The sequence below is a fragment of the Podarcis liolepis genome, assembly GCF_965112155.1.
Source record: "Podarcis liolepis genome assembly, chromosome: Z".
NCBI classification, from domain to species: Eukaryota; Metazoa; Chordata; class Lepidosauria; order Squamata; family Lacertidae; genus Podarcis; species Podarcis liolepis.
The window spans coordinates 4265540-4291927 of NC_139570.1; the positions used below are offsets into that span (position 1 = coordinate 4265540).

Sequence of the window (26388 nt, forward strand, 5' to 3'; positions counted from 1 at the left end):
CCAAGGAGTCTCTATCAAATACCCCTGGAGATGCCAGGAACTGAACCAGGGAGCTTCTGCATGCAAGGCAGGTGATCTACCACTGATCTATTACCCGTCGTCTGGGGGCCCTCGAGGGTTGCATTGGGCTGCTGTAATCCAAATGAATTCTGCCTGGTCTGTGTTGTGCCATTTATTTATTCAGTGGATTTCTTTGCACTGTATCCCAGCCTTATATTGGAAGTTCAGGCTGAGTTGTGATGTTGGTTGTGCTTATGCACATTCCCAACCTGCTGCCCTTTGATTTGATCTTTGGTGCTGGCATAGATGTGATCATGCTCCCCCCACCCCCTGTGGAAGTGCCATGGTCTGATCACTATGCTCTGAAAGCCAAGATTGAAACCGGGCCCCTTGGTTTACCGAGGAGCTCTGGAAAATGAAGCGGGATCTCAGATGGCTAGAGCGAGTATGGCAACGGACTTGTGACGGAGCTTCAAGAATATCTTATAGGACGCTTATGAAAGCTTATGAGATGGCTATGAAAGCTGCTAAGAAATCTTACTTTGCAGCCTCCATTGCATCCGCTAGTTCTCGCCCAGCACAACTTTTTAGAATAATTAGGTCAATAATGTCCTTAGGAGGACAACCAAATTTAAGCACAAATTCGACCCACAGCTGTGAGGCATTTGCGAGCTTTTTTGCGGAGAAAGTCCTGTTGCTCTGCCATGACCTCCCTGCCAATTTAGATACAGTGACAGAACTGGAGGCCCCCCGACTGTCTTCGGGTCCAGTGTTGGACCATTTCGATCGGATACTCCCTGCTGATGTGGATAGACTCCTCCAAGCTGGTAGGCCCACCACCTGCCTCCTCGATCCGTGCCCATCTTGGCTGATTAGGGCATGCCCAGATATCACATGGACTCCCCTGGTTGAAATTATCAATTTTTCCCTTGGCACGGGGATATTCCCAGGGGAGCTGAAGGAAGCAATGGTGTGTCCGCTCTTAAAGAAAACTTCACTAGATCCTTTAGATCTATCCAATTACCGCCCAGTTTCAAATCTCCCATATCTGGGTAAGGTAATTGAGAGAGCAGTTGCAGAACAGCTAGGTAGGTTTCTGGAGGAAACATCGGCTTTATCGTTCCAATTTTAGTATATGTGCTGCCGAAGCGAGCACTAGATCCATTTCAGTCCGGATTCCGTCCTGGTTTTGGGACTGAGACGGCTCTGGTTGCCCTAATAGATGATCTCCGCAGACAACTGGATCGAGGCGGGTCGGGACTGCTGATTCTCTTAGATTTGTCAGCAGCCTTTGACATGGTCGATCACGATCTTTTGGACCACCACCTTGCTGACGTGGGGATGCAGGGCATAGCCCGTAAATGGCTGTGCTCTTTTATCTCTGGTCGGGGACAGAGGGTGGGAGGGAGATGTCGTTGCGCCACTCCTTGGTCTTTGGAGTGCCGCAGGGCGCAATCCTCTCCCCGATGCTTTTTAACATTCTTATGCGCCCCCTTGCCCAGATTGTCCAGAGCTTTGGGCTGGGCTGTCACCAATATGCTGATGACACTCAGCTCTATCTGCTGATGGATGGCCATACTGCCTGGATCCTGGATCCAGATGTTTGGAAGCTGTGGCTGGATGGTTTCGTGGGAGCTGATTGAAACCAAATCCTTCGACGACAGAGGTCCTCTGGCTGGGTCGAGATGGTATGGGGATGAGGGACCAACTCCCTTCTCTTGCAGGGGCCCAATTAGTGCCACTGCCTTCCGTTAAGAGTTTGGGTGTAATCCTTGATGCCTCCCTTTCCATGGGGACGCAGGTTACAGCAACAGCCAAGGCGACATTTTTCCACCTTTGCCGCATCAAGCATTTGGTCCCTTACCTTTCCTGCCTCAACCTGGCCACAGTGATCCATGCAACGGTCGCCTCCAGGCTTGACTACTGTAATTTGCTCTATGCGGTGCTGCCCTTGAAGCTGTCCCAGAAACTCCAGCGGATGCAGAATGCTGCAGCGAGGCTCCTCACGGGGTCTCTGCCATGGGAGCATATTCACCCAGTGCTTTTCCAGCTGCACTGGCTCCCGGTGGAGTACAGGGTCAGATTTAAGGTGCTGCTTTTGACCTTTAAAGCCCTCCATGGCCTAGGACCCTCGTACCTACGGGACCGCCTCTCCCGGTATGCCCCACGGAGGACCTTAAGGTCCATATATAGCAACACCCTAGAGGTCCCGGGCCCTAAGGAAGTTAGATTAGCCTCAACCAGAGCCAGGGCCTTCTCAACACTGGCTCCGGCCTGGTGGAACGCTCTGTCTCATGAGACCAGGGCCCTGCGGGATCTGATTTCTTTCCGTAGGGCCTGTAAGACAGAGTTGTTCCACCTTGCCTTTGGCTTAGAATCAGTTTGGTTCCCTCCCCCTCTTTCTTTTTCCTTTCTCCTCCGGTGAAGAGGCTACATCCTAATGTTTTAATGTATTTTAATCTTTTTAAATTGTATTTTAATCAACTTGTTTTTATTATTGGTTGTTAGCCGCCCTGAGCCTGGTCTTGGCTAGGTGGGGGCAGGGTATAAATAAAAAATTATCATTATTATTATTATTTGGGGTCATAGGAAGCTGCCTTAGACCATAGCTCCATCTTTCTCAGTATTGTCTACATGGACTAGCAGTGGCTCTCCAGGGTTTCAAATTAGGCCTATCGCAGCCATACCTAGCGATGCTGGGGATTGACACTGAGGTGTTCTTCATGCAAAGCAGATGGTCCTCAGCCCTTCCCCACAGGAAATCTAAAAATTACAGAAATAACTAGTTGAGTTTGGGGAATTATGTGGGAATAGAAGATGATGGAGGATGCCTGGGTCTTCTTGGAATGTTAATTCTGGTAGCTTTTAACAAGGACAACGAACTGGAGGTGGGATGAGATGGAAGGGCTGCCCATCATTGAGTTCCCTCCTTTCTTCCTTAGGTGGTGTTTCTGTTTCTGGCTCTGAAGAAACCAGTTCCAGGCTGATGGCTCCTTCGCCACCACCTCCAGCGCTGGTGAAGGAGGCCGAGGAACAGGACACAACTTATTTTGGTGCGTATGCACTCATGGGATGTGACTGTGAGCCCTCTAGAGTCAGGGGCGAGCAGAAGGTATACGGGAGCAAAACAAGCACACTGTACTCCACCTGTTATTTTTCATTGTAACACCTAGCTCTCATCTCATTACGTTAAGGATTTATGGTTGCGCAATAGCTCGACAGTCACAGAATCTACTGGTAGTGGGAGAACTAGATCTGGGTCATTCAGACTTCTTTAGTGCAGGGTCAGTGTGGCTTTGGGCATGTCCAAGAGGATTCTGTGTGACTCTTCCCTTGCCCTGCCCCACACCACTTTTGTCCCAAATGCAAGCTGCAATTCTCAAGAAGCCAGGTTCCATTTGAAACACTGCTCTTCTTTCCACTTCAATGCCTGGCTTAGCTTTCTGCCATGTTGAGGTTACGGAGCAGAGATTTTCTTTCTTTTCTCTCTGAGAGATGCTCTCCATTCCAGGGAATGAAGACAGCGAGAATGCCATCCAGCTGCCCACCATTTCCTCTTCCGAATCTGAGCAGCAGTCCAAGGAAGACAAGTCTACATTTCCGCTTGCAGGGATAATGCAGCAAGATGCCACCGAGCAGCTGCCCAGCGCCACAGACCTGTTCCCTGAATTCCGGCCAGGCAAGGTAGGGCTTGAGGGTTGAGTCGGAGTGAAAGGCTGCACTTCGTGGTAGAAGGATGGGCGATTTCTCTCTGTACTTCTGTTTATTTCACAAATTTATATACCACTTGATTGTAAATCCTCCCCCCAACCCCCCTCAAACAGTTTGCAGAAGGAATAAAACAATAAAATTATCAGTAACAATAGTTACAAACATCTATTTAAAACAAAATATAATTGCATTTAACAATAAGCTAAAAACAGATTAAAACACATAGCAACATTCTACATATTTGGGTAGGCTTGTCTAAGCAAAAGTGGCTTTAGCAGCGAGTTCCATAGTGTAAATTCCCAAAGTGTAAAGGCAGGGCAAGTATTATACAGCAGCTGCAATGGTGTCAGTTCTGCAGACTGAAGCTGTTGGGTGAGCACATTTCAGGTACGGTGATCTTCCATTTTGGCCCCCGGAGCCCTGAGATGGCTCTGTGTCTCCTGCTCCTCTCCCAATCCTGAGTGATCAGAGAGACCAGCCACTTATGCCTCCCAACCTTCGCGCCCTTCTTTGTCCTTCCCTGTAGGCGCTGCGATTTCTGCGCCTCTTTGACCCTGGCAAAAATGCCCCATCTGTCTGGAGCACAGCCCATGGGAAGCTCAAGAAGAAGAAGAAGCAGAAGCAGCACCAGAAATCAACTCAGAAAGTACAGTTCCAGAAAGGAGAAGCTGCTACTGAGGAAGGCCCAGAAGGCAAATCGTCCTGGGAGTACAAGTTTGCCCCAACTCCTCCTCCGGAGCAGTGCCTTTCTGACGATGAGGTGGGTTTCTGGGAGCAGAGAGGAGGATGGAGTAGGGGATTGTTAGTGTGTTCGCTGCTTTTACTCTCTCACAGCAGAGTTACTTAGAAAGCCTTCCAGCATCTTCACAGCAGTCCAGCTCTCTATCAGTGGGTCTGTTTAGCCTGGAAAAGAGGAGACTGAGAGGAGATATGACAGCCATCTTCAAATATCTTAAGGGCCGTTACATGGAAGAGGGAGCATGCTTGTTTTCTCCTGCTCTGGAGGGTAGGACTCAAGGCAATGGCTTCAAGTTGCAAGAAAAGAGATCCCGACTAAACATTCAGAAAAACTTTCTGACAGTAAAAGCTATTCAGTCGTGGAACGGACTTCCACAAGAGGCGGTGGACTTTCCTTCTGTGGAGGTTTTTAAGCAGAGGTTGGGTCATGGGTGCTTGAGCTGAGATTCCTGCATTGCAGGGGGTTGGACTAGATGACCCTGGGGATCCCTTCCAACTCTAAGATTCTAGGATTCTCTGAAATGAAGAGAGCCTCTTTGCTCCCTGCAGCCATCTAATTAGAGAGACAGACTCTCACAGACACAGGCTGACACTGAATCTCTCCTCCCTCAGATGTGCCCCACCTGGTGCTAGGGAGGATTCTCGTTGCTAAGCAACTTGCTTCAAGGACAGACTCTGTTCCAAGCACCATTAAAAGTTTATCTTTGGAATACAGCAGCAGGGGTGGGATGTAGTTCATGCCAGACAGCCTCTTTGCTACTTCAAAAGAGAGGTTGTGGATTCCTGTCTGCCTTGCTGTAGGACATAGGTTCCCCTGCCAACAACAGCTGAATCTCTTCCTACCAAGAAGGAAGGCTGAGAAATATTAGTCTCTGCAAGGCGAATGCCAAGTGCAAATCAGTGCTGAGGGTGGTCCAAGTCCTCTGGAGATGCTCCTACCACCTCACTTTTTTAGAAAATAATTTTTATTAAGTTTTCAATTTTACATCTCCAAATAAACCTTTTACAAACTTTAAAATATCTAGTGACTTCCTTCTACTCTTTCCATGGTTCATTTTACACATCCCTGCATATTTTTACTATAACCATTCAAATCAGTTTTCCATTTTACATCTATCAAAAAAATTATTTACTCTGTTGAATTTATCTTAGTGCTTCCAGCGTTTTCAGCTTTATAGTTATTTTCCATATATTCAATAAATGATTTCCGCTTTTCTTTAAATATGTTCTTTTTGCTCTTTTATTTTATGTGTTAAATATGCAAGTTCTGCATTTTCTGACACCTTAAGTTGCCAATCCTCTTTAGTTGGGACCTCACTCACTTTGCATTTTTTGGCTAACAAAACATGGGCCGCAGCTGTTGCATACATAACCTTTTCTGACACCTAGGAACTTCAGTCTGGGTTATTCCTAACAAAAAGGACTCTGGTTGTTGTTGGTTTTTTTTGGGGGGGGGAAGTAGTTTTAAATATTTTTTTTCAATTCATTATAAATCATTTCCCAATACACTTTTACCTTGTTACATATCCACCACATGTGAAAAAAAGTTCTCTCCACTTCTTTATACTTTAAGCACATATCTGATTCTGTTTTATAAATCATAGCCAACCTACTCAGAGTTAAGTACCATTTATGAATCATTTTCAAATAATTCTCATTCCATGAATAACTTTCAGTAAATTTCAGGTCACTTTTCCAGAGTTTCTCTCAGAGGTTGAGATCTATATTGTGCCCTATATCTATTGCACAGTGTGTCTTTGAAGCTTTAACAAGCTCGTCTTTTGTTTCCTGTTCTAGTAGAAAATTATACATTTTAGACAAAGGTCTATCCCTTTTTTGTAAGAGTTTTTTTCCCCTCTTCAAATTGTGAGCTTTGGTCCAGAAATCAATTCTTTCTATCTCATTTAAACATGTTGTGTAACTGGTGTTATTGCAACCAATCTGTAACTTGGCTCCTTAAATCTTCCATAGGTTTCAATCTGGGTTCCCTCACTGTAAAATCCAGCAGTTCCCTGTAAGCCGCCCATTGTCGGTCCCTATTAACTCTCTTAATTGTAATTGCTTCAGTGGGATCCAGCTCCTCTCTCTTGACCCTCTGACTCCCTCTCCCCCTCCAGATCACCATGATGGCACCGGTGAAGCCCAAGGCCTCCCAGTCTACAAAAAACACGAAGGTGGCAGCCCCCACGTCCAAGGTGGCTGAATGGCGCCATGGGCCTGCCAAGTTCTGGTATGACATGTTGGGCGTCCCCGAGGACGGCAGCGGCTTTGACTATGGTTTCAAGATGAAGGAGCACAAAGAGGAGGAGGAGGTGGGTGTGGAGGAAGGGCTCTGTTTTTCCTCTTCCAAAGCAGCAGCAGGAAGAGGAGAGAAGGGGCCCAGCTACCAGCACCTTGACCATTTTCTGTTCTCCCTTCAGACTCCTAAGGCTGAGAAGGACAATCTGCTGTCAGATGAGGACTTCCTCATGGTGACCCAGAAGCACTGGGAGGACGACGTGATCTGGAACGTGGATGACATCAAGGAGGATCCCAAGGCAAAGCAAGCGAGGCACGAGGCCTGGTTGCCGTCCAGTATGAAGACAGGTGCCGCCGCCACCAGCACCCAGCAAGGTAAGGTTAGCAGGCAACTGGAGGAAGGGCCATATCTCAGTGCCAGAGCACACCTGCTTCGCACACGGAAGGTCTCTGGTTCAGTTCCAGCATCTTCAGGTCCGGCTGGGAAACGTGGCCTGAAATCCTGGAATGCTGCTGCCTGTTAGTGCCCACAATACTGAGACTGATGGACCAATCTTGGTATAAGTCAGTTTCCTATAATTATGTATCTTTAAAGCTGCAGGTTGTATTAATAACAATACCATTGTCAAAACATTATTATTGGTAGTAGTTGTAGTAGTAACCCTTTTATATATACAGTATATATGTATCAAAATGATTTACGGACAGGCCAAAGAAACAGATTACAATTTTACTCTGTGAAGCACCCTAAGATCCTATGATGAAGGGTAGTATATAACTCAAAATAATAGAATAAAAGCAGTACGACCCCCACCCAGCCCCCGGCAAATAGATTTCAAAAGCAATACGAAACAAATACCTGCAACAGAGACGTTTCACCTCACTGCACAAACTTATTGAAACGAAAAGTTCCTCAATTTGTCACTTTGTTTTTAATGTCTGATTTGATGTTTTCAATGAATTTGTGTGTTTGTGTGTGTCTGCGTTTTATGTGAATAGCTTAGAGCAGGGATGTCCAACTGGTCAACAGTGATTGACAGGTCGACCCCCGGTTGATATAAGTCGATCGCGGTTGATTGTGGGCTCATTTTCCTCCTCGGGTGGACGTCCCTGGCTTAGAGGGTTTCGTTGTTGTTGCTTGTGCAGTATTTAAAGATATTGCCAAATAAATAGACAAGAAGCACACTTTTTGGACCGTCTGCCGCTGGACTTCATTTGGCCTCCTCAACATCTTCTTGCATCTGTTGCCAGGACTGAACTGCAGTGGGTGCCTGCTCAGTTTGCCTCTCCCTCTGACACACAAAGCCCAGCATGTTGGGAGTGTTGGGCCTTGCTCAGCAAAGAGGAACAGCTCCTCAAACAGTAGAGAGGAAAGAGGAGGCTTGTACCATGCAGTGGAGAGATGTTCTATGTTAGTCAGCAAAAGGGAACGGGCAATAATTACCTGGCAGGATCTAGGTCTGACGTGTCAGCTTCAGCCCTGCCCACATTTCAAGCTTGAGGCCTATTCAGAGGAACAGCAGCAGATCTGTACTCAGTCAGTGACCATTGAAGAGTTGTTGAATCTGGGAGTCCCTGCCACAGGACAAGAGATCCCAGCACCTGGGGTTCCTGGATAGCTATTTGACCCCACCCCACCCCACAACAAATCTCCCCCAGGAGCACAGAATGCAATGAACCAGGCAGGATCTTCAGAGACACTGCCAAAGTGGCTGGTTTAGCTGCAGAGGACACTATTGTGGTGGCTTTAAATGGGATTAGGCAAATCCATGTAGGCCTGTTAACCCTGATGGCTATGTTCTCCCTACATTGCTGGAGACAGTATGCTTCTGAATACCAGTTTCTGGAAACCATAGGAGGGGAGAGGTCTTGCTTGTGGGCTTCCCTGGGGAATCTGGTTGGCCACTGAGTACAAGATGCTAGACTAATTGGGCTGTTGGCAGAACTTCATATATCGTTATGGGGTCTTGAGAGAGCAGTTCCTTGGAACAGAGGTGCTGAAATTCCAATGTACCTCAAGCACGTGGCAGTCAGTGGAGATATGGTCATTTGTATCCTTTGCGTTTCTGGAAATAAAATGGCTAGGCTGTTGAGGAACAAATGGAAGCAGGGCTGTAGTGATAAGGACCAATCACATGAGTCATCACCACACACATGGCAAAAAAACAAACAAACCCTCTCCCCACATGCTGGTAACTTGTGTTAAATGAGCAGCATCGATTCTCCAATAAGCCTCTGTGTGGAAGGAAGCACCCTCCATTGACAATGTGCTCTTCCTCTTTGTCTTGCAAAATTCACACACTCTGCCCTTACATCTTCTGAGGGTCAAGTCTGTGCTTTGGAGAGGGTGATCAGCATCATTTGGGTAGATAGGGGGAAGAGGAATTTGACAGGGTCCTAGTTCTCTGGAGATCTTTACAGGAGTGCTTTTGTTGTGTCGTTGCAGCAAATCAGAAAGAAGGCAAGCCGTGGTACTCTATTTTCCCCATTGAGAACAGAGAGCTCATTTATGGCCGTTGGGAGGACAACATCATCTGGGACCATGAAGCAATGGAGAATGTACTGACTCCATCGGTTATGACACTTGACTCAGACGATGAAAATCTAGTCCTGGGTTTGTTCACACAATCACAATGCTTTTCCTTTGACCTACTAGTGGTTGGAAACAAGAGATTTCTGGTTTTCTGGAGATCAGTGATTTTGCAGGGTTGGGTTGGGGAACATAGATGCAAAATTCAGGTGGACTGAGGAAATGATGATGATGATGATGATGATGATGATAATTTTATTATTTATTATTTTTACCTTGCCCATCTGGCTGGCTTGCAGCTTATATAAAAACATAGTAAAATGTCAAACATTAAAAACTTCCCAATACACGGCTGCCTTCAGATGTTTTCTAAAAGTTGTGTAGTTCTTTTTATCTCCTTGCCATCTGACGGAGGGTGTTCCACAGGGAGGGCGCCACTTACTTAGAAGGCCCTCTGCCTGGTTCCCTGTAACTTCGCTTTTTGCAGTGAGGGAACCGCCAGAAGACCCTCTGATTAGGACCTCAGGGGCTGGGCGGTGGGGGTGGAGATACTCCTTCACGTTTTACTGAGCAATCTGCTGTTTAAGACAGGTGAAGCTCTTGCTTTTTTTTTTTTTAGCTCCCAGAAAATTGCTCCTAACTGTCCTGACTTCTCCCAAGGGATTCTGGGAATTGTAGTTGCTTAGGGGGCCTGAGGATCTAATAGAACTCTGATTCCTTTGGAGGAGCCATTAGTTAACTTGTGTGTGTGTAAAATATTTTTGCAAATTTTACAGCAGAGATAAAAATATCATCACCTGGCATTAACAATAAGAATATTCAATCAATCCTTGCTTAAAAGTATAGATGAATATAAGCAGTCCATGTCCAAATAGGTTTCTTAAAGGGTCATGCATTCAGATGGACTTCCTTTATGTAAGTGCTTTGGTGATGGGGATACCTACAGGACAGACATTGAGAGTACACTTTTATTTTATGTTCTTTCCTAGAAATTCCTGAGGAGGAGGAGGACGAGGGGATGTTGAACACTCCTTCTGAAAATAAGAAAAAACCTTCTCAAAGGAATAGCCGGATTCTCCTGAGCAAGACGGGAGTTATTCAGGAGGAGCCTCAACAGGTTTGTGGAAGCGGCTCAGTTTGTTTCACATAAGGCTAATAAATGGAAGGGGGGAAAAATTCTGACTTCAACTTCCCTGTGTTGCAACTCTAGAATATGTCTGACCCAGAGGTGAAGGACCCCTGGAACCTCTCGAATGATGAATTTTACTATCCAAACAAGCATAGGCTTCATGGAACCTTTGGAGGCAACATCATCCAGGTTAAAACCAGTGGTATCATCTCTCTCTGTATGTGCATGCATGTTTAAATGTGCAAAAGTGCAGTCTCGTGCAGAATTCCAGCCTTCTGAGAACCATGTGCCTGTGGCAAAATGCTCAGCCTTGCATCTTCACAATAGGACAAGATTCTGTGTGCAGGTACGATTGGTGAGCCAGCTTTCCATTGGATGCTTACAGAGCTTCTTCCCAAGGCTTAGGATGTGGCTTTGTATGGCATGTTTGTAGGGTGGACATATCCCTCAGCCCCTTCCCTTCTGTGACCCATGATTGCCCTTGTTCTGGGATGGGGACATGTTCCTTTGGCTGGCGGTAATGTACATCCAGACTTTTGTACATCCCGAGTAAAAGTTCATGTTTGGGTTGTGTGTTTTTTTGCCTTGGTGCAGCACTCAATTCCTGCAATGCAGCTTCAACAGCCCTTCTTCCCCACCCACCTGGACCCCACAGAGCTTCGCCAGCTGCACCGGCCCCCCTTGAAGAAATACTCCGCCGGGGCCTTGTCCCAGCCTGGCCCCCATCCAGTGAAGTCACTACAAAACCACATCGAGAAGAAAGCCAAGGTAAAGCCTCCATTTCCTGGTTCTGCTCTGATGCTTTGACAGCTATGCCCTCAACTCTTTCTCACCTTGGGGGCTCAGAGAAACTACCTGATGCTGTGTGTGTTTCTGTCCTCGTTTAGTCGGTTTATAATTTTTTAATATTAAAATCTTCATTGGTTTTATAACTTGACACAAAACCCAATTTATACACTTTTCTTAGCAATTCCACTTCCCGTCCTCCCATTGATGATGTCCCCCCTCCTGCAATTACCTGGTGCCTTTTATACAATACTTATTCTACTTTACATTTCTTTATTTATTTCATTCTTGCTACCCTTCCATTGCTTACAGTTCAAGCCTGCTTGCAATTTCATTTGGCTATAATACTTTTTGAAAAAATTCCATTCTTCCATATACTATTCTCATTTTTGTCTCTTTGCCATCACTTTTGCCATCTTCACATAGTCCATTAACTTCAAAATCCGTTCCTCTTTTATTGGAACCTTGCCGCCTTCCCACTTCTGTGCATACAGAACTCTGGCTGCTGCGGTCGCATACTTAAGCAACTTGGCCATCTTTTTTGGGATTTCTAATCCTATTACTCCTAATAAGAATGCTTCAGGCTTTTGGGGAACAGTGATTTTAAACTTTTTTTATTACATTATGTATCATTACCCAAAAGCCTGTTGCTTTATATATATATATATAAAGCTTTATATATTTGCTACGAAAGCAAATATATATATATATATACACACAAGTCCAGCACCTATAGAAAGATGTCCCCCGTGTTGGCACTTCTGACATTTGCTCGATGCTGTCTTATACATCTTTGCTATCTGCATTTGGTCTCTTTGTACTTTCAACTTGCTCTGCACCCAGATGAGAAGGAGTGCGCTGCAAGCCTCTGGTGGTGGGGAGATGTTCTTCATGCGCACTCCGCAAGACCTCTCAGGCAAGGATGGAGACCTTATCCTAGCGGAGTACAGTGAGGAGAACCCCCCCTTAATGATGCGGGTTGGCATGGCAACCAAGATCAAGAACTACTACAAGCGGGTGAGAGTGCTGTTGTTTGGCTGCAGGTGTTTGAGCTTCTGTAGCTTGAGGCTGCCCTTCTCACTAAAGCTATATTTCCTTTTGGCAGAAGCCGGGTAAAGATTCAGGTCCCCCTAAGCAGCCATATGGGGAGACCACCTACTGCCAAACCTCCCCCTTCTTGGGTTCTCTTTACCCAGGCCAGCAACTCCAGGTGAGATGTCTGCCTTTCACAATGGGTGGGGTGGCAAGGTTGAGTTTGTGTGTGTTCTTCAGAATTGTGTGACCTCCTTCCCAAAGCCAAGAAGTGTTTGCCTGGTTTTGGGAAGGAGGCTCGAGGCTCTGGCAGGGTCCCAGAGCTACCACCTTCCCAAAGCCCAGTAAGCAAGGTGCCGGGCTTTGCGGAGGCGTGTCATAGCCCGTATGAGTCCTGTTGCTGAGCAAGCAAGGACTAGGAGTCTCTGAGGAACACTTACCAGAAAGGAGAATCCACATATGAAGTCAGACAGTCCAGAGATCAGGGAAACCAGATGATTACAGAGCCCAGGTGGAGAGCAGGAAGCAGCAAGGTAAGGCCAGGCACCACAGGCATTGTTTCCAGCATCTACTGCTACTGGGAGCTCTATTTAAAAAGGCTGAAGCCAGCTGATTCTCATCAGTGCCTTCTCTGTGTCCTTGAAGGCTGATCAGCTACAGGTGCAGTCATTCCACCTTCTCCTCCTCCAGGCTGCTGTTCAGCAGGCGAAACTGACTCCTGGCTCGTGACAAGAAGGCACAGGGGCTCTTGGGCACTGCCAGAGTCCTTGTGATGCCTTCCCTGCGGCCCCAGCTGTGCAGGGGGGAAATAAATAAACGGAGAGTGGGTTTCCTCCACTTTCCATTTTTTAATTTCGCTCCCCGTACCTCTCCAAAGCCACAACCTCGTGAGTAAAATAAGCATAAGATGTGAGTCACTTGTATGGCTTTCTGTAGATGTCTAAAAGAAGGCAGGAATGCTTTCTGCCAAAACTCTCAGACACTTGCAATAAAAGCTTGGACTTGGTCATTAGAGTTGCGGTGGAGAATTCTTCCATGGCTAGGGAGTCTGTACTCTGGGTGTGAGTGCTTCTCCCCAAGGTACCAGCAGAGGCCAGATACCTGGGAAGGTGGGGGGCGAACAGCTTGTTCATGGCAGTCCCACCCATGGACAGCATCCAGTATTCCCTCTGGCCCATGACTTCAGAGAGTGCCACAGTGAACTGTGTGCAGGTAAGCAGCCAGTACATTTGCTGTTTCTAATGTTTTGCACTTTGGTCACCTTTGGAAAATGGAAGGTGACTTGGCGTGTGGGTAGTGAGCTTGCACTGCTTGTACGCCTTTGATCTTGCTGCGTATCAACTGTCTCTTGGGTTTGATGGAGAATCCCATTACAGTAAAACCTCATCCTGCATCCGCCTCCGCTTGCGTCCGCTTTGGCGAATGTCTGCGGCAAACCTGGAAGTACCGGAATGGGTTACTTCCAGGGTCGCCACTCGCGCAGAAGCGCTAATCGCCCCATGTGCAGACACGGCATTTCGACATGCAGATCCTCCAGAACAGATCCCATCTGCAAAACGAGGTTTGACTGTATGTCTCAAGGACTAAAGCTGGTCTGTAAGGTCCTGTTGGATTCTTTTTCTTTCCCTGACTCCTGTTGCAGTTGACCAAGGTAGCCCCTTTCTTTTTGACAGGCATTTGAAAACAATCTCTTCCGCGCTCCGATTTATCGTCACAAGATGCCGGAAACAGACTTCTTAGTTATCCGGGATCAGAATGGTTACTACATCCGGGATTTACAGGATATCTTTGTGGTTGGACAGCAGTGTCCTCTCTTTGAAGTTCCTCAACCCAACTCCAAACGTGCCAAGACTCACATTCGAAACTTTCTCCAGGTTTGTCTTCTGTGGGTTACGCAAGTTATTAGCTCTGCAGTAAGCTCAGGGAAAATGGAGTGTTGTTGCAGCTGTGACATATGGGTCTGTGCAAGAGGGCAGACTGTTAAAAAGTTTTGTGTTCATATTGAGCTCAAAAATGGATTGGTTCATGTTCACTAGTAACTTCAAAGTAATTGCCCTCTTTTGTAGTTTGGCTCACTTGCTTGAGACTATTGATATTTTCTTAATTGTTCTTTAGTATTTTCCAAAATAGCATACAATAAAACTTACTGTTGCAAAATGAAACAAGGTCATGCACAACTAAGACACTCCTTCCCTCCCCAATTCACATTGCAAGATTGTTTTCCTCCTTCAAGAAGCTTAGCTGAAGGCACTGACAAATTTTCATTATCACAGAAACACAAGTGTCCTTCCAAAATAACCCCTGCCCTCTAGAAGGCCAAATGCTCCGCATGCTCATGTTTACAAAAGAAACAAATGGAAACCAAGGAGAGTCAAATGCATTAGGATTAGCTACTTGCCTTAAGAATCTATTGGTATCCTTCACTTTTTCAGCCAGTGCTGTGTGCAACACAGTAATACCAAGTTTGCCATGACAGCTCTGACGTATCCCAGCATCAGGAAATCTCCATGCTGGCTTCTGTCAAGAGGAAAAAATCTTTGTTCAATATGTTTGATGCAGTGCACGCAATATCTCGGATGCGGATTCACATGAGGTGGATGTGTTATCTGGTGTACTGAGCATTTCTTCCCTAGGTTTGGGCTAGGGCAGTGCTGCCTATCAAGTATGCAGCCTTATTGTTCATTTCCCCTTCCCAGAATCACAGGCAAATAAAATAGGACAGAAAAAGCACTCTGGACAAGGCAACCTTATATGGATGTGACACACAGATCTTAGGCATTTGTTCACTGGGGCTCTGGCTGCCCAGTGATCACCACCAGCTTCTCATTGTTGGGTTTGGTGATATTGCACAGCTCGAGCTTCAAGTCTTCATGATACTCAAGTGCCCCCATTTCTTGCCAAGTGGATCCGTACTGAAGGCACAGACTCAGCTATGTGCAACGAGGGGGATGGCAGAAGCAGATTGAGCCACCTCCGCTGTTGCCTGAGGATGAGAGACAAAAGGGCTCTCATAACGGCTCCCGTTTTCATTTGAGCCCCATTGGTGCTTTTTTCCAGGCTCTGAATCTCCATTAGCTTTGTTGCTGTCCCAGGGGGCTGCCTGAAACCCCAAATGTCTCCCGGAAAGTTTTGTATGCTCCTCCCAAGGCTTGCTGATTATTACAATTTCTTACTTGCCCTTTACCCCAGGGTCCCAGGGCAGGTTACAGCAATCAAAACCCAATGTTAAAAACAGTTTGAAACAAAATTTCAGAAATAAGGTGAGTCCTAAAAATATACAAGTGTCAAAGAGAGGTGAATCGAGCGTTCACCAAACTGTGCCAGATGCCCCTCTGTGGACAACTTAGGGGCTAACACAGAGAAGGCCCTATCCTGGAAACGCCCCCACCCCCCAGCTTCTGAAGGCAGTGGAACAACCAAGAGGCCTTCTGTGGGAAGGAGGTGGTCTTTCAGATATTTGAGGCCTGAATCATTTAGATCCCTCCTTGGTCATTGGCCTTGGCTATGCACAGGTTCCCTTCTTGCCACACAAGCGTAGCCCACTGGCATCTCAAGCTGTTCCTTTGGCTTTCTTGTTAGGCCTTCATATACCGCCTGTTCAGTAAGAGAGACGAACCCCGGAGGATCCGCATGGAGGATATCAGGAACGCATTTCCTTTGGTCTCAGACACCAGAGTCCGGAAGCAGCTGAAGCCCTGTGCAGTCTACGAGCGCACACGTAAGCTTGTGCTCCCTTGCAATACCAGGCACCAGCCTTCCTGGGAAGCCCCACTTTGCTGAGGTGGTCACTGAGCATAGCCTTGTTTTCCTGGGGAGGGCCACTGCTTCTGCCCCCAGAAGCTCCCACGTTTCGCCTTTGCCATCTCTGCTTAAAAGGACCAGGCAACAAGTAACAGGAATGTCTCTGTTGCGGCTGAGACCTTGGGGAGCCGCTACCAGTCTGTCACCTCCTCCTTCAGGTTCCTAGGATCCTCAGAGCCCCAGGTGGGCTTCTGGCCTCACAGACTGACCGGTTGGGACCCTTAGGACGTGGAAATGCCTTTTTCATCACAGGAATTCTTCTCTGCTTTTATTCCCAAGGCTTGCCTCCCTGTATTCATGCCTAATTGTCTATAGCATAGCGCTTCCCCACACCTGCACACATTCTTCTCCGATATCCCTTTACTGGCTTTACAAGCATGAGTGGGGTGCTCTGTGTATCTGTTTCCAGGGTCAAAGCAACATTTTTAAAAATGGCTGATCAGCAAGGGAGAAAAGCTTTTGGAAGCTGTTGAAAACTGTAACCCCCCCCCCGTACCTCGCAAGACGAATGCCTCGCAAGACAAAAAACTCGCTAGACGAAAGGGTTTTTGGTTTTTTGAGCTGCTTCGCAAGATGATTTTCCCTATGGGCTTGCTTCGCAAGACGGAAACGTCTTGCAAGTTTGTTTCCTTTTTCTTAACACCGCTAATACAGTTGCGACTTGACTTCGAGGAGCAACTCATAGAATGCGGTGTGGTAGCCTTTTTTGAGGTTTTTAAAGACTTTGGTATTTTTGAAGCTTTTCCAAAACTTTCCCGACACCGTGCTTCGCAAGACGAAAAAAATCGCAAGACGACAAAACTCATGGAATGAATTAATTTCGTCTTGCGAGGCACCACTGTATTAGGAGACAGATGTGAAAAAACGTTAAGATCAGATAAAATATAAAATGCAGTGAAGAATCTCAAACCTTGATAGAGAAACATATTTCACCACCCTGTGATTGCAAAAGTCTGGGTAGAATGTGTTTTGGGGTACTGAATCTGCATTTATTGATATTTTATTTGTCCCCGATATATATATATTTGGTTTTCCACCTTGGCTGTGGGTTCTGGCATGTTGTCTACCTGCTTCTCCTGTTGCTCAGACTATAAGGGGAAGGGACAGTAGGCCAGAGACAGATTAAAACTCACATCAACATTCTAAGCACCTGCGTAGGCAAAACGGTTTTAGCAGTGCAGTGCCTAGCGTCAGGAAACAGGGAGTTCCAAAGTATAGGACCTGCCACACTAAAAGAGCCGAGTTCTTACAAATGCAGATCAGGTATCATTCCTGGTATGACTCAGCGGGGACCTCTGCTTCTTTCAGAGATGTACGCAAACTGGTGGAAACTAAAGCCAGGTTTCAGACTGCCCACCGAAGAGGAGATAAGAGCAATGGTGTCTCCAGAGCAGTGCTGTGGCTATTACAGCATGATCTCTGCTGAACAGCATTTGAAGGTGAGCCTGTGTCTTTTGTGAATATCCTCAGTCCTTGTTGGTTGCCTTCACACTCTGCAAGATACTTGAGAACTGCAAGGACATCTTGCTTCTGCCAATCTCCACCAGCGGGAGAATTATAAAGGGAGAGTGTAGGTTGCAAAACATGGCCAGCCACTGTGGCGTAGTGGTTAGAATGTTAGACCAGGACCTGGGAGGCCAGGGTTCAAGTCCCCACTCAGCCATGAAGCTCACTGGGTGACCTTGAGGCTGAAATATTTTGGCTGGCCCATCTACCTAACAGGGTTGTTGGGAGAATTAAATGAGGAAAGGGAGAACCTTGAGCGCCTTTTTTGGGAGGGAGGAGAAAGTGTGATATGAACACAATAAGTTTAAATGCAAATAAATATACAGTCATACCTCGTGTTACGTTTGCTTCACGTTGTGGCTTTTCAGGTTACAAATGCGGCAAACTCGGAAGGGTTTAGTTCTGGGTTCGCCGCATGCGCAGAAGCGATCTATGCGCTTCGCACATGCGCAGAAGCGATCTGGGCACTTCAGGCATGTGCAGAAGCATTCTTATCGTGCTTCATGCCCGCGCAGTAGCAACACTCTACTTACGGACTTTTTGGGGTGCGAATGGCACCCCGAAATGGATCACGTTCGTAAGTAGAGGTACCACTGTATATAAATTTAATAAATAAATACATCATAAATATAAATCAATCTCTTGCTATCAATCAAAGAAATAGATGAGCCTGTGTCTTGCGTTGTGCATCCAGCAGTGTTTGTAGCTGCATTTGCCCTTTCAGTAGTACCATAATAAGATTCTCTTAAACATCAGGTAGAAATGGTCCCTTCCTTTGTGAAATTGCCCTTTTTGGTGATGGAATAGGAATGTCTGCCCCCCCCCAACTCCTCCAATGCACCAGGAGCCTCAAAAACAGTTCCTCATAGGATATGGTGCTTTCACTGGAATGCTTAGAATGTTAAAAATATGCTGACAGTGAGTTTTCTGGTTAGGCAGAGCTGTTGTTCTGGCCTAGGCATTCAAAGTTAACATTAATTTTGTGGAGAGGCCTTAGTTCAGTGGAAGAAGCATCTGCTTTGCATACAGAATATTCCAGGTTCAATTTCCAGCATCTCCTGGAGAGCCGTGTAGATACCAGTGAGCCAGATGGACTAGTGTATGACTGGCAGCTTTCTATGTAAGAGAGAAGTGGCCAGGCTGACTGTATTCTAGCCAGATCCAGTGTGTGCACTTCAAGGAAGCAGAAAGGCAGTATGCATTCGCTATGATTGAGGAGACTGGAGCCTCATCTATCTCCTTGTTAGGCTGGCAGTTTTTTACATGGCTAGCACTTGACTTTCATCATAGCTGTGGAATAGCACTTTGAATAGCAGTCTTGTAAGGTCCTGTTGGATATTTCTAGACACTACTTAGAGCAGTGTTTCTCAAACTTGGGTCTCCAGCTCTTGTTTGACTATGATGCACATTATCCCTTTCTAGTGGGACCAGTGGTCAGGAATGATGGGAGATGTAGTCCAACAACGGCTGGGGACCCAAGTTTTAGAACATCATCTGAGCAGTATCAACAAAGCCCCACGAGGAGACTTTCCCCAGAGCAGAAAAGGATGTCCCCTTCAGACTCTGGGGAGGGTCTCCTCGCAAGCCACTAGGACTCTCCTGGGCGGACCCCACTTCCGGGTTCCCGGCAGAAGTGGGAAGACTGGTTTGCGTGTGGCTGCACACATGTAGATCACATGCAAATAGGGAGTTGCCTGTACTCAATGTAATATAATTTTTAATACTTCTAAAGATGGGGAAAACATGGTTTATGAGAAGTTGCTTCACTCTGCTGGGCGCAAAGTAGAAATTAATTGTTCTGTAAAGTTTTGCTTCAAAGCGATGCTTTTGGTTACACAAAAATAAGGTAACCTTTGTATCAGGATCTGAGTCTAACACACCATTTCAGGTGACTCTTGTCAGATGTCTTACCTTACCTATTGCTCTAAGATGACTTCCTTGCCCCAGCTGAGGCATCCACTCAAGAGAAGGCAGGTCTTTGGGATTCTTTGGCTGCTGATTCTTTGGCTGCTAAAAACCTTGGGCAGACTTGCCATCCAGTGGGAACAGGGACAACGGGAAGGCAGTAGCCTGTGATGGGGAGATTCTTTCCTTGAGTATGTGGTCTCTTGAATACAAAGCTTGCTTTCTGTTATCACAGGTCCTGTGCTAACAGGGTGGCCCAAGGCCCCTCTGTGTGCCCCTGTTTGCATGGGCATGTCCCACGTGACTCAGAAAATTGCTTCCCAACTCTTTCCTCAGGATGCAGGTTATGGGATGAAATCCTTCATTGCCCAAGAAGAAAAAGAAGAGGAGGGAGAGCAGCAAGAAGGAGAAAGGGGAGAAGAAAACAATCTGAAGATAGATGATGAGGTAGAACCAGCACTGCACAGTGGCTCACCAGGGAAGTGCCAGATATTCTCAACCATAACCTTAGATGGGGTAGTAATAATAATAATAACAATTGTAAGAATGTATTGTTTGTACCCTGAGTGGGTTTCACCAGCCACTCTGGGTGGCCTCCAGCATAATAAAAGCACAGCAAAACATCAAACATTAAAAACTTCCTGATACATGGCTGCCTTAAGATGTCTTCAGAAAGTTGTGTAGTTGTTTATCTGTTTGACATCTGTCAGGAGGCTGTTCCACAGGGTGGGCGCCACTACCGAGAAGGCCCTCTGCCTGGTTTCCTGAAACTTTACTTCTCACGGTAGGGGAATGGCCAGAAGGCCCTTGGAGCTGGACCTCAGTGTCCGGGCTAAACAACAGGGGTGGAGATGCTCCTTCCGGATAACCTCTTCCTTCACCTGCCAAACAGACCCAGTGTGTGACGGCTTTCTCCCATCCACCCCTTAGATATGCTGTGCCCCCTGGAACACTACACGGGCCTTTATTGCAGCAATGAACGGGAAATGTCTCTTGGACGTGACTGGAGTGGCAGACCCTACAGGATGTGGAGAAGGATTCTCCTATGTGAAGATCCCACACAAGTCATCTCAGCGGAAAGTAAGTGGATGGCCCAGGTTAGGAAAGTTAGGAAAATGTTAGGGGGCTGCCTCCTCCTCCTCCCCACTCCTCCTGCTCCTCCTCCTGCTCCTGCTGCTGCTCCTTCATTCTTACTCATTGGCAAGGAAAGGGGCAGAACAGCAGTTTCCTGCTAGACCCCCTGATTACCTCTGAGGGGCTTGCATAGGGTTAGGGAGGCTACTGGAGCTGAAGAGTTTCTCCCCAAGGCCCAGGCCTAGGAAGTGTGGGGAGGGAGACAAATGGGCAGGATATCAGAAGGAAGAAACCTGCTCTTCCTCCTCCAAGCAGGATGACAAGCCGCTCCAGAAGAAGACAGTGACTGGGTCGGATGCAGATCTCCGGCGCCTGTCACTCAAAAGTGGCAAGCAGATGCTGCGACAGTTTGGAATTCCTGAAGAGGAGGTAAGCACGGGGTAGGGGCTGTTGCAGGAGCATGCCTTCATGCCCTGGGCCTCCCTTGGCAGCCTCCTGCAGTCACCCAATCTCTCGTTCTGCAGATCAACAAGCTTTCCCGCTGGGAGATTGTTGATGTCGTGCGTGCGATATCCACAAAGCAGGCTCGCTTTGATGAAGAATTGACAAACAAATTTGCCCGTGGTTCTCGCTGCTCTGCAGCAGAGCAGAAGGAGAGGTACAAGGAGAACTGCCAACGCATCTTTGACTTGCAGAACAAGTGAGTTCTTCTGCCAATGCTACGGGTAGTTGGCGTAGTCCGTACTAAGCTAGATGGACGCAGTGGTCCAACTCTACATAAGGCAGCGCTCGCTGTGTGTGTGTGTGTGTGTAGGAATTGGATGTAGCAGAGTCACTAGGGCTCTGTGGCATTTGTGTTTCCATCCTCCTGTTTGTGGCCCAAATGCTTCCTTGGTGCAGACCTCAGAGATTGACCCTTGTGGTGGTTTTCTGCTGCAGAGTTCTGGCGTCCACTGACATCTTATCTACAGACACTGACAGTAGCTCTTCTGAGGACAGTGATGTTAAGGAGATGGGGAAGGACATTGAGAGCATGGTACAGGACAACAAGACCCGTCGTCAGCTGTTGAGGGACAAGGAGGAGGAGGAACGGAAGGAGCTACAGAAGATGCTGATGGAGAAGAAAAGCATCAACCACAAGGAGAGGAATGTGAAGAACCAGAAGGACGGAAAAGAGCTGTGTGAGTGCCTGGCAGGGGCCGGGAGGTCCCCAGACAGAGCATCCAGTTATGGTCTTAATGCAAGGGGGGGGGGCACCCGTCGCACTCCTGGTGGTCTTGAACTTCAGCTTCCATCAGGCTCAGCCAGCATGGACTATGGTGTGGGATGATAGGAGCTGTAGTCCTGGTGTGTGTGTCTGTGTGTATACAGATATAGACATAAACATAATTTATTATTTATCTTTAAGCAGGACTGTGGTTTTAATTTTATTTCTCTATATGGGCTCTTGGGTACCCTGTTAGGGAAAAGGAGCAGGTTTTTTTTCTTATAATATATTTTATTAAATTTTCAAAAATTTCACATATATATTCCAATACATAATAATTTTTTCTCTTGTTTTGTCAACTTCCCTCCCCGTTTTTCATGGCTTTTTTTTTATTTCTCCCCCTTGCTGCACAGAGGTGGTCTGCAATGGGCCTGGTGCCTGAATAGTATGTCCTTCTCTCTATTTCCCAGGCATTTTATTATTAACTTTCTCTTTTAGTGCATGATGGTTTTTGTATAACTGATGTACTTGGGGAAGGAGGTGATGATTTAATTGTTGGGCATCTGTGTAGAATCATAATTTTATTGTGTTTAGTGCACCTAATTTTTCAAATTTCTTTGTATTTTCTGCAAGTTGCCTGGAGACCCTTGTGGTGGTAAAGTGACAAAGAGAGAGAGAAAAAGAAAGAGGGAAAGAGAGAAAGAGAGAAAGAACGAAAGAACAATTAATAATAACAGTAGCCATTGACAAGTGACATAACTAGTAGACAGGTCAGGAGAAGGATGAAACATTTCACAAAATGTGTTCATTTTCATTTATAAGAATGTTTATAAGTTGCCAACTCATTAAAAAATACACCATAGTAAAACAATAATAAAATAAAGAAAAAAGGATCAACAATGAACCACATTAATGCTGTTCAAACCCTTGCCCAGAACATGGGTATTCACATGCAGCAAAATATCAGGATTGTAGGTGTGCCTGTGTGATTTCAGGAGGAACAACGTTCCAAATTGCAAGAGATACTAGGAGAAGAGCCTTGTTTTGCAGAGAAATGAAACAAAGATAAGCATCGGATAGTCAGCAGGGCTTATTCAGATGGTGGCCGGCCTTGTGATGGTCCTTGACCATTTAGGCCTTGGAAATTACAGAGAAAGAGAAGCTGGAGAGTAGAACAGAAATGCGCATGAGAAGCTGGTGAAGAGGCTGCCGGGAATGCACATTGCCTAAAATTCTGCATGGTACAGTGGTGGATGACTGTTCCTTTGTGTGCGCCCTCTCCCAAGGCTCCTGAACGCCTGCCTCCATAGGATCTTGGAGACTAGGCATTTTGTTTCTTGCCCAGAGAGCTCACTGCCTTTGACAACACAGCCATGCTTTCCCCTGCAGCCTCCACCCCTGGCAACCCAGGAAAGCCAAGTGATAGCAGTGGCACGGCTTCTGCGACCAGCCCTGGTCCTGCCACCACTTCCGCCCCCCGCTGCTTGAAAATCTACCGCACTTTCCGCGATGAGGACGGGAAGGAGTACGAGAGATGCGAGACGGTCCGCAATCCATTGATCATCAACGCCTACATGAAGATAAGGAAAACCAAGGATGATGAGTTCATGTAAGGCAGAGCTTTCCAAACTGTCTGTCACGACACGTTAGGGGTCGGCTGTAGCGTGTAGGTGTGTTGTGCAAACACTCTCCATGCTCCTCCCGGGGCTGGAAAGGGGTTAGTTTAACCTCCGGTTTGCTAGTAAAACTGAACTGCTGTGTCACAAAAAGGTGCATGTCTAAAATGTATGTCACCAGCAGGAAAAAATTGGAAAGCTCTGATGTAAGGGCATCGCAGGGAGCCTGCTTTCCCTTAGGGGGTGTTATTGGCTTCTTTTCTTTTCTTTTCTTGTTTTTATTATGTATTTTGTGTTTTTAGCATGTATTTTTTTCCTGCGAACCACCCCGAGATCTATGGATGAAGGGTGCTATACAAATTGTATTATTATCATTATTAACAGTACACAAATTATTATTATTATTTATTATTAATTTGGGTAGAGTGGGAATCTCCTTGTGAAAGGAGAGGTGCAGAAGGCTGCAAATGCACAGTATGCTTATATTTTTATTGTGTGTGTTTTTTAAATTACACCCTGCCTTTCTGCCTCTTTCTATATGAAATTTAAAGCAAGCAGGCTAACAAACATATGAGCAGGATGCAGCAGGAAATAAAACACACAGCCAGCATATGGAGTCAGGCAGAGTAAATCAAATCAGGAAGCAGCCAATGCTGTAGTGCAGGGATGAGGAACCTGTGGCCCTCCAGATGTTGTTGGACTTCAGCTCCCATCAGCTCCAGTCAGTGTAGCCAGTGGTCAGGGATGATGATAGATGTAGTTTAGAACATCTAGAGAGCCACTGTGACCCCCAGTGTGGTTTATGTTTATCTCAGTGCCTGAATATTTACTGGCTGGCCGTACCAATAGGCCAGGGATGGGAAAAATGTATGGTCCTCTGAGTGTTGTTGGACTACAGCTCCCATCAGTGCTGGACAGCATAGTCAGTGGTCTGGGTTGATGGGAGTTGGAGTCCTGCAACATTGTGTTTCTCACCACTGCCTTAACAGAAGGCCTTTGTGTTTCCAGCCGGAGGTTTTCCATCTCAGAAAAGCAGCGTCAGAAGCTGCGGTGTGAAAAGCGCCAGATCCAGTTGAAGTTGATGCGGCTTAAACGAAAGAAAGAGAAGGAGCAGCAGAAGGCTCCTCCCAAGAAGAAGCTCAGGTTGGAGAAGGTAAGCAGGCTTTCTTGAAAGCTTCAGCTGCTTCTGGCTCCTTTTCTTGCAGTGTTATTATAAATAAAGAAGTAATGGTCTTGTATCTGTGAAGAGACATGTGCCAGTGTGCTGCTTGGGAACAAGTCCAGCGCTTTTTCACAAGCTCCCACTCAGCTAGTGCTGGTGTTACAGTTGATGGGAGCACTGCCTATCCCTCGATAACTCTGCCTTTGTGCTTCTGAAGTAGCCTGCAACCATTCATTCCTTTGCTTTTGCTTGCAGATTAAGTGTAGTGCTTGCGGTGCCAGTGGGCACATGAAGAACAACAAAATCTGCCCAGCCAAACTGCCCTCCAAGCCTGTCGCCATGACGGTGGAGCAGGAGGAGGAGCTGGAGAAGACCATCATTCCCACCAATGACAGTGAGCTGATCAAAGTGGAGGGAACCAAGATTGTCTTAGGGAAGCAACTCGTTGAGAGGTAAGGGCCGTGTTTGGTACCATCTCACAGATAGAGGTGCAGGGGTCCTGCCTGGGCTATGAACATCATAAGAGCCTACTGGTTGACGCCCATCACAGTCTAGTCCAGAATCCTGTTCTCACAGTGGGCACCCAGATGACTGTGGGAAACCTTCAATAAGGACCTGAACACAAAAGCACACTTCCTCCGGTGGGGTCCAGCAACTGGTATTCAGAAACGTTGCTGCCATTGACAATATTGCCTTTCCTGCATTTGTCCATTTTTAAAGCCATCCAAGATGGTGGCCATCCTCCTGTGGGAGTGAGTTCCACAGTTTAACCAAGTGTTTCATGAAGAAGTGCTTATTTTTAATCCGTCTTGGATCTCCAAACATTCAAATGTCATTGGACGACCACAAGTTCTAGCGTTATGAGAGAGAGAGAAACTTTCCTCATCCACTTTCCCCATTCCATGCATAATGCTATAAACTTACGTCATGTGATCTTTTGCTCACTTTCCTCTAAATTAAGAAGTCTAGAACAAGGTGGAAGAGTTGAAATCCCTTCCTGTGGACGTGTGGAAGTCATCCACATGTGGCAGTGGGTTAGCACCTTGTCATTGCCCGGGCCAGACAGGGCCACGTATTCCAGTTTCAAGTCATTGGGGTAATTGGTTTACCGTATTTTTCGCCCTATAGGACGCACTTTTCTCCCTCCAAAAATGAAGGGGAAATCTGGGTGCGTCCTATGGGGCGAATGCAGGCTTTCGCTGAAGCTTGGAGAGCGATAGGGGTCGGCTTCAGGAAGACATCAGCCTAGGCAGCCCTGCGGGAGTTCCCGCAGGGCTGTCTAGGCTGCGGATAGCAGCCTGCTTCCCGGAGCACCGGGCACGCTGAAAGCAGAGCGCCCGGCACTTCGGGAACACATCCGCAGCCTAGGCAGCCCTGCGGGAGGTCCCGCAGGGATGTCTAGGCTGCGGATAGCAGCCTGCTGCCCGGCGGGCGGGGTGCCCTGAAGCAGAGCACCCCGCGCGCCGGGCAGACATCCGCAGCGTGGGCAGCCCTGCAGGAGTTCCCCGCAAGGCTCCCCATGCTGCGGATAGCAGCCTGCCGCCCGCCAGTTCGGGGCGCCCTGAAGCAGAATGCCCCTCGCGCTGGGCAGACATCGGCCAGCCCCACAAGCTTGGGGGACAGCAGGGAGGCGCAGCGCCGCCATCCCGCTGTTCCTCGACCTGGTTCGGTTTCCCCAACCTGCTTTGGGGGGGGGGATAAAGGGAAATTTTTTTTCCTTTATTTCCCCCCCAAAAAACTAGGTGCGTCCTATGGGATGAAAAATACGGTATATACCAGCCATTGCACAAGCCACAATGAATTTTACAGGAAGATCAAATAAACCCATAACACCGTAAAATCACACAAGCCTTAAAAAATAAGAACACAACAGTTCATAACAAGTTGCTAAATACCATTTACTATTATCCACAGGAGCAGCAGCTGTCTGGTGTACAGTGTAGGACAGGTAGT

General features: G+C 46.9%; 1 protein-coding gene across 20 annotated transcripts in view; it reads left to right on the top strand.

The window, feature by feature from the left end:
- The window catches only part of TAF1 (TATA-box binding protein associated factor 1), a 45433-nt gene that overhangs the window by 5254 nt on the left and 13791 nt on the right, over positions 1 to 26388 (top strand). For 14 of the 20 annotated variants that reach the window (XM_083486196.1, XM_083486186.1, XM_083486197.1 and 11 more), the window contains 22 exons: positions 2943 to 3053; positions 3512 to 3684; positions 4238 to 4471; positions 6567 to 6761; positions 6870 to 7062; positions 9134 to 9301; positions 10207 to 10334; positions 10428 to 10535; positions 10941 to 11114; positions 11976 to 12149; positions 12238 to 12342; positions 13838 to 14038; positions 15744 to 15882; positions 17274 to 17404; positions 19713 to 19823; positions 20307 to 20456; positions 20763 to 20879; positions 20975 to 21150; positions 21390 to 21631; positions 23047 to 23266; positions 24282 to 24426; positions 24691 to 24887. In XM_083486196.1, coding sequence (XP_083342322.1) covers positions 2943 to 3053; positions 3512 to 3684; positions 4238 to 4471; positions 6567 to 6761; positions 6870 to 7062; positions 9134 to 9301; positions 10207 to 10334; positions 10428 to 10535; positions 10941 to 11114; positions 11976 to 12149; positions 12238 to 12342; positions 13838 to 14038; positions 15744 to 15882; positions 17274 to 17404; positions 19713 to 19823; positions 20307 to 20456; positions 20763 to 20879; positions 20975 to 21150; positions 21390 to 21631; positions 23047 to 23266; positions 24282 to 24426; positions 24691 to 24887 — 3592 coding nt within the window. Of the gene's footprint in view, positions 1 to 1581; positions 1689 to 2942; positions 3054 to 3511; positions 3685 to 4237; positions 4472 to 6566; positions 6762 to 6869; positions 7063 to 9133; positions 9302 to 10206; positions 10335 to 10427; positions 10536 to 10940; positions 11115 to 11975; positions 12150 to 12237; positions 12343 to 13837; positions 14039 to 15743; positions 15883 to 17273; positions 17405 to 19712; positions 19824 to 20306; positions 20457 to 20762; positions 20880 to 20974; positions 21151 to 21389; positions 21632 to 23046; positions 23267 to 24281; positions 24427 to 24690; positions 24888 to 26388 lie in introns of those variants that run through there. The other 6 variants (XM_083486198.1, XM_083486182.1, XM_083486180.1 and 3 more) reach the window with 2 other exon arrangements.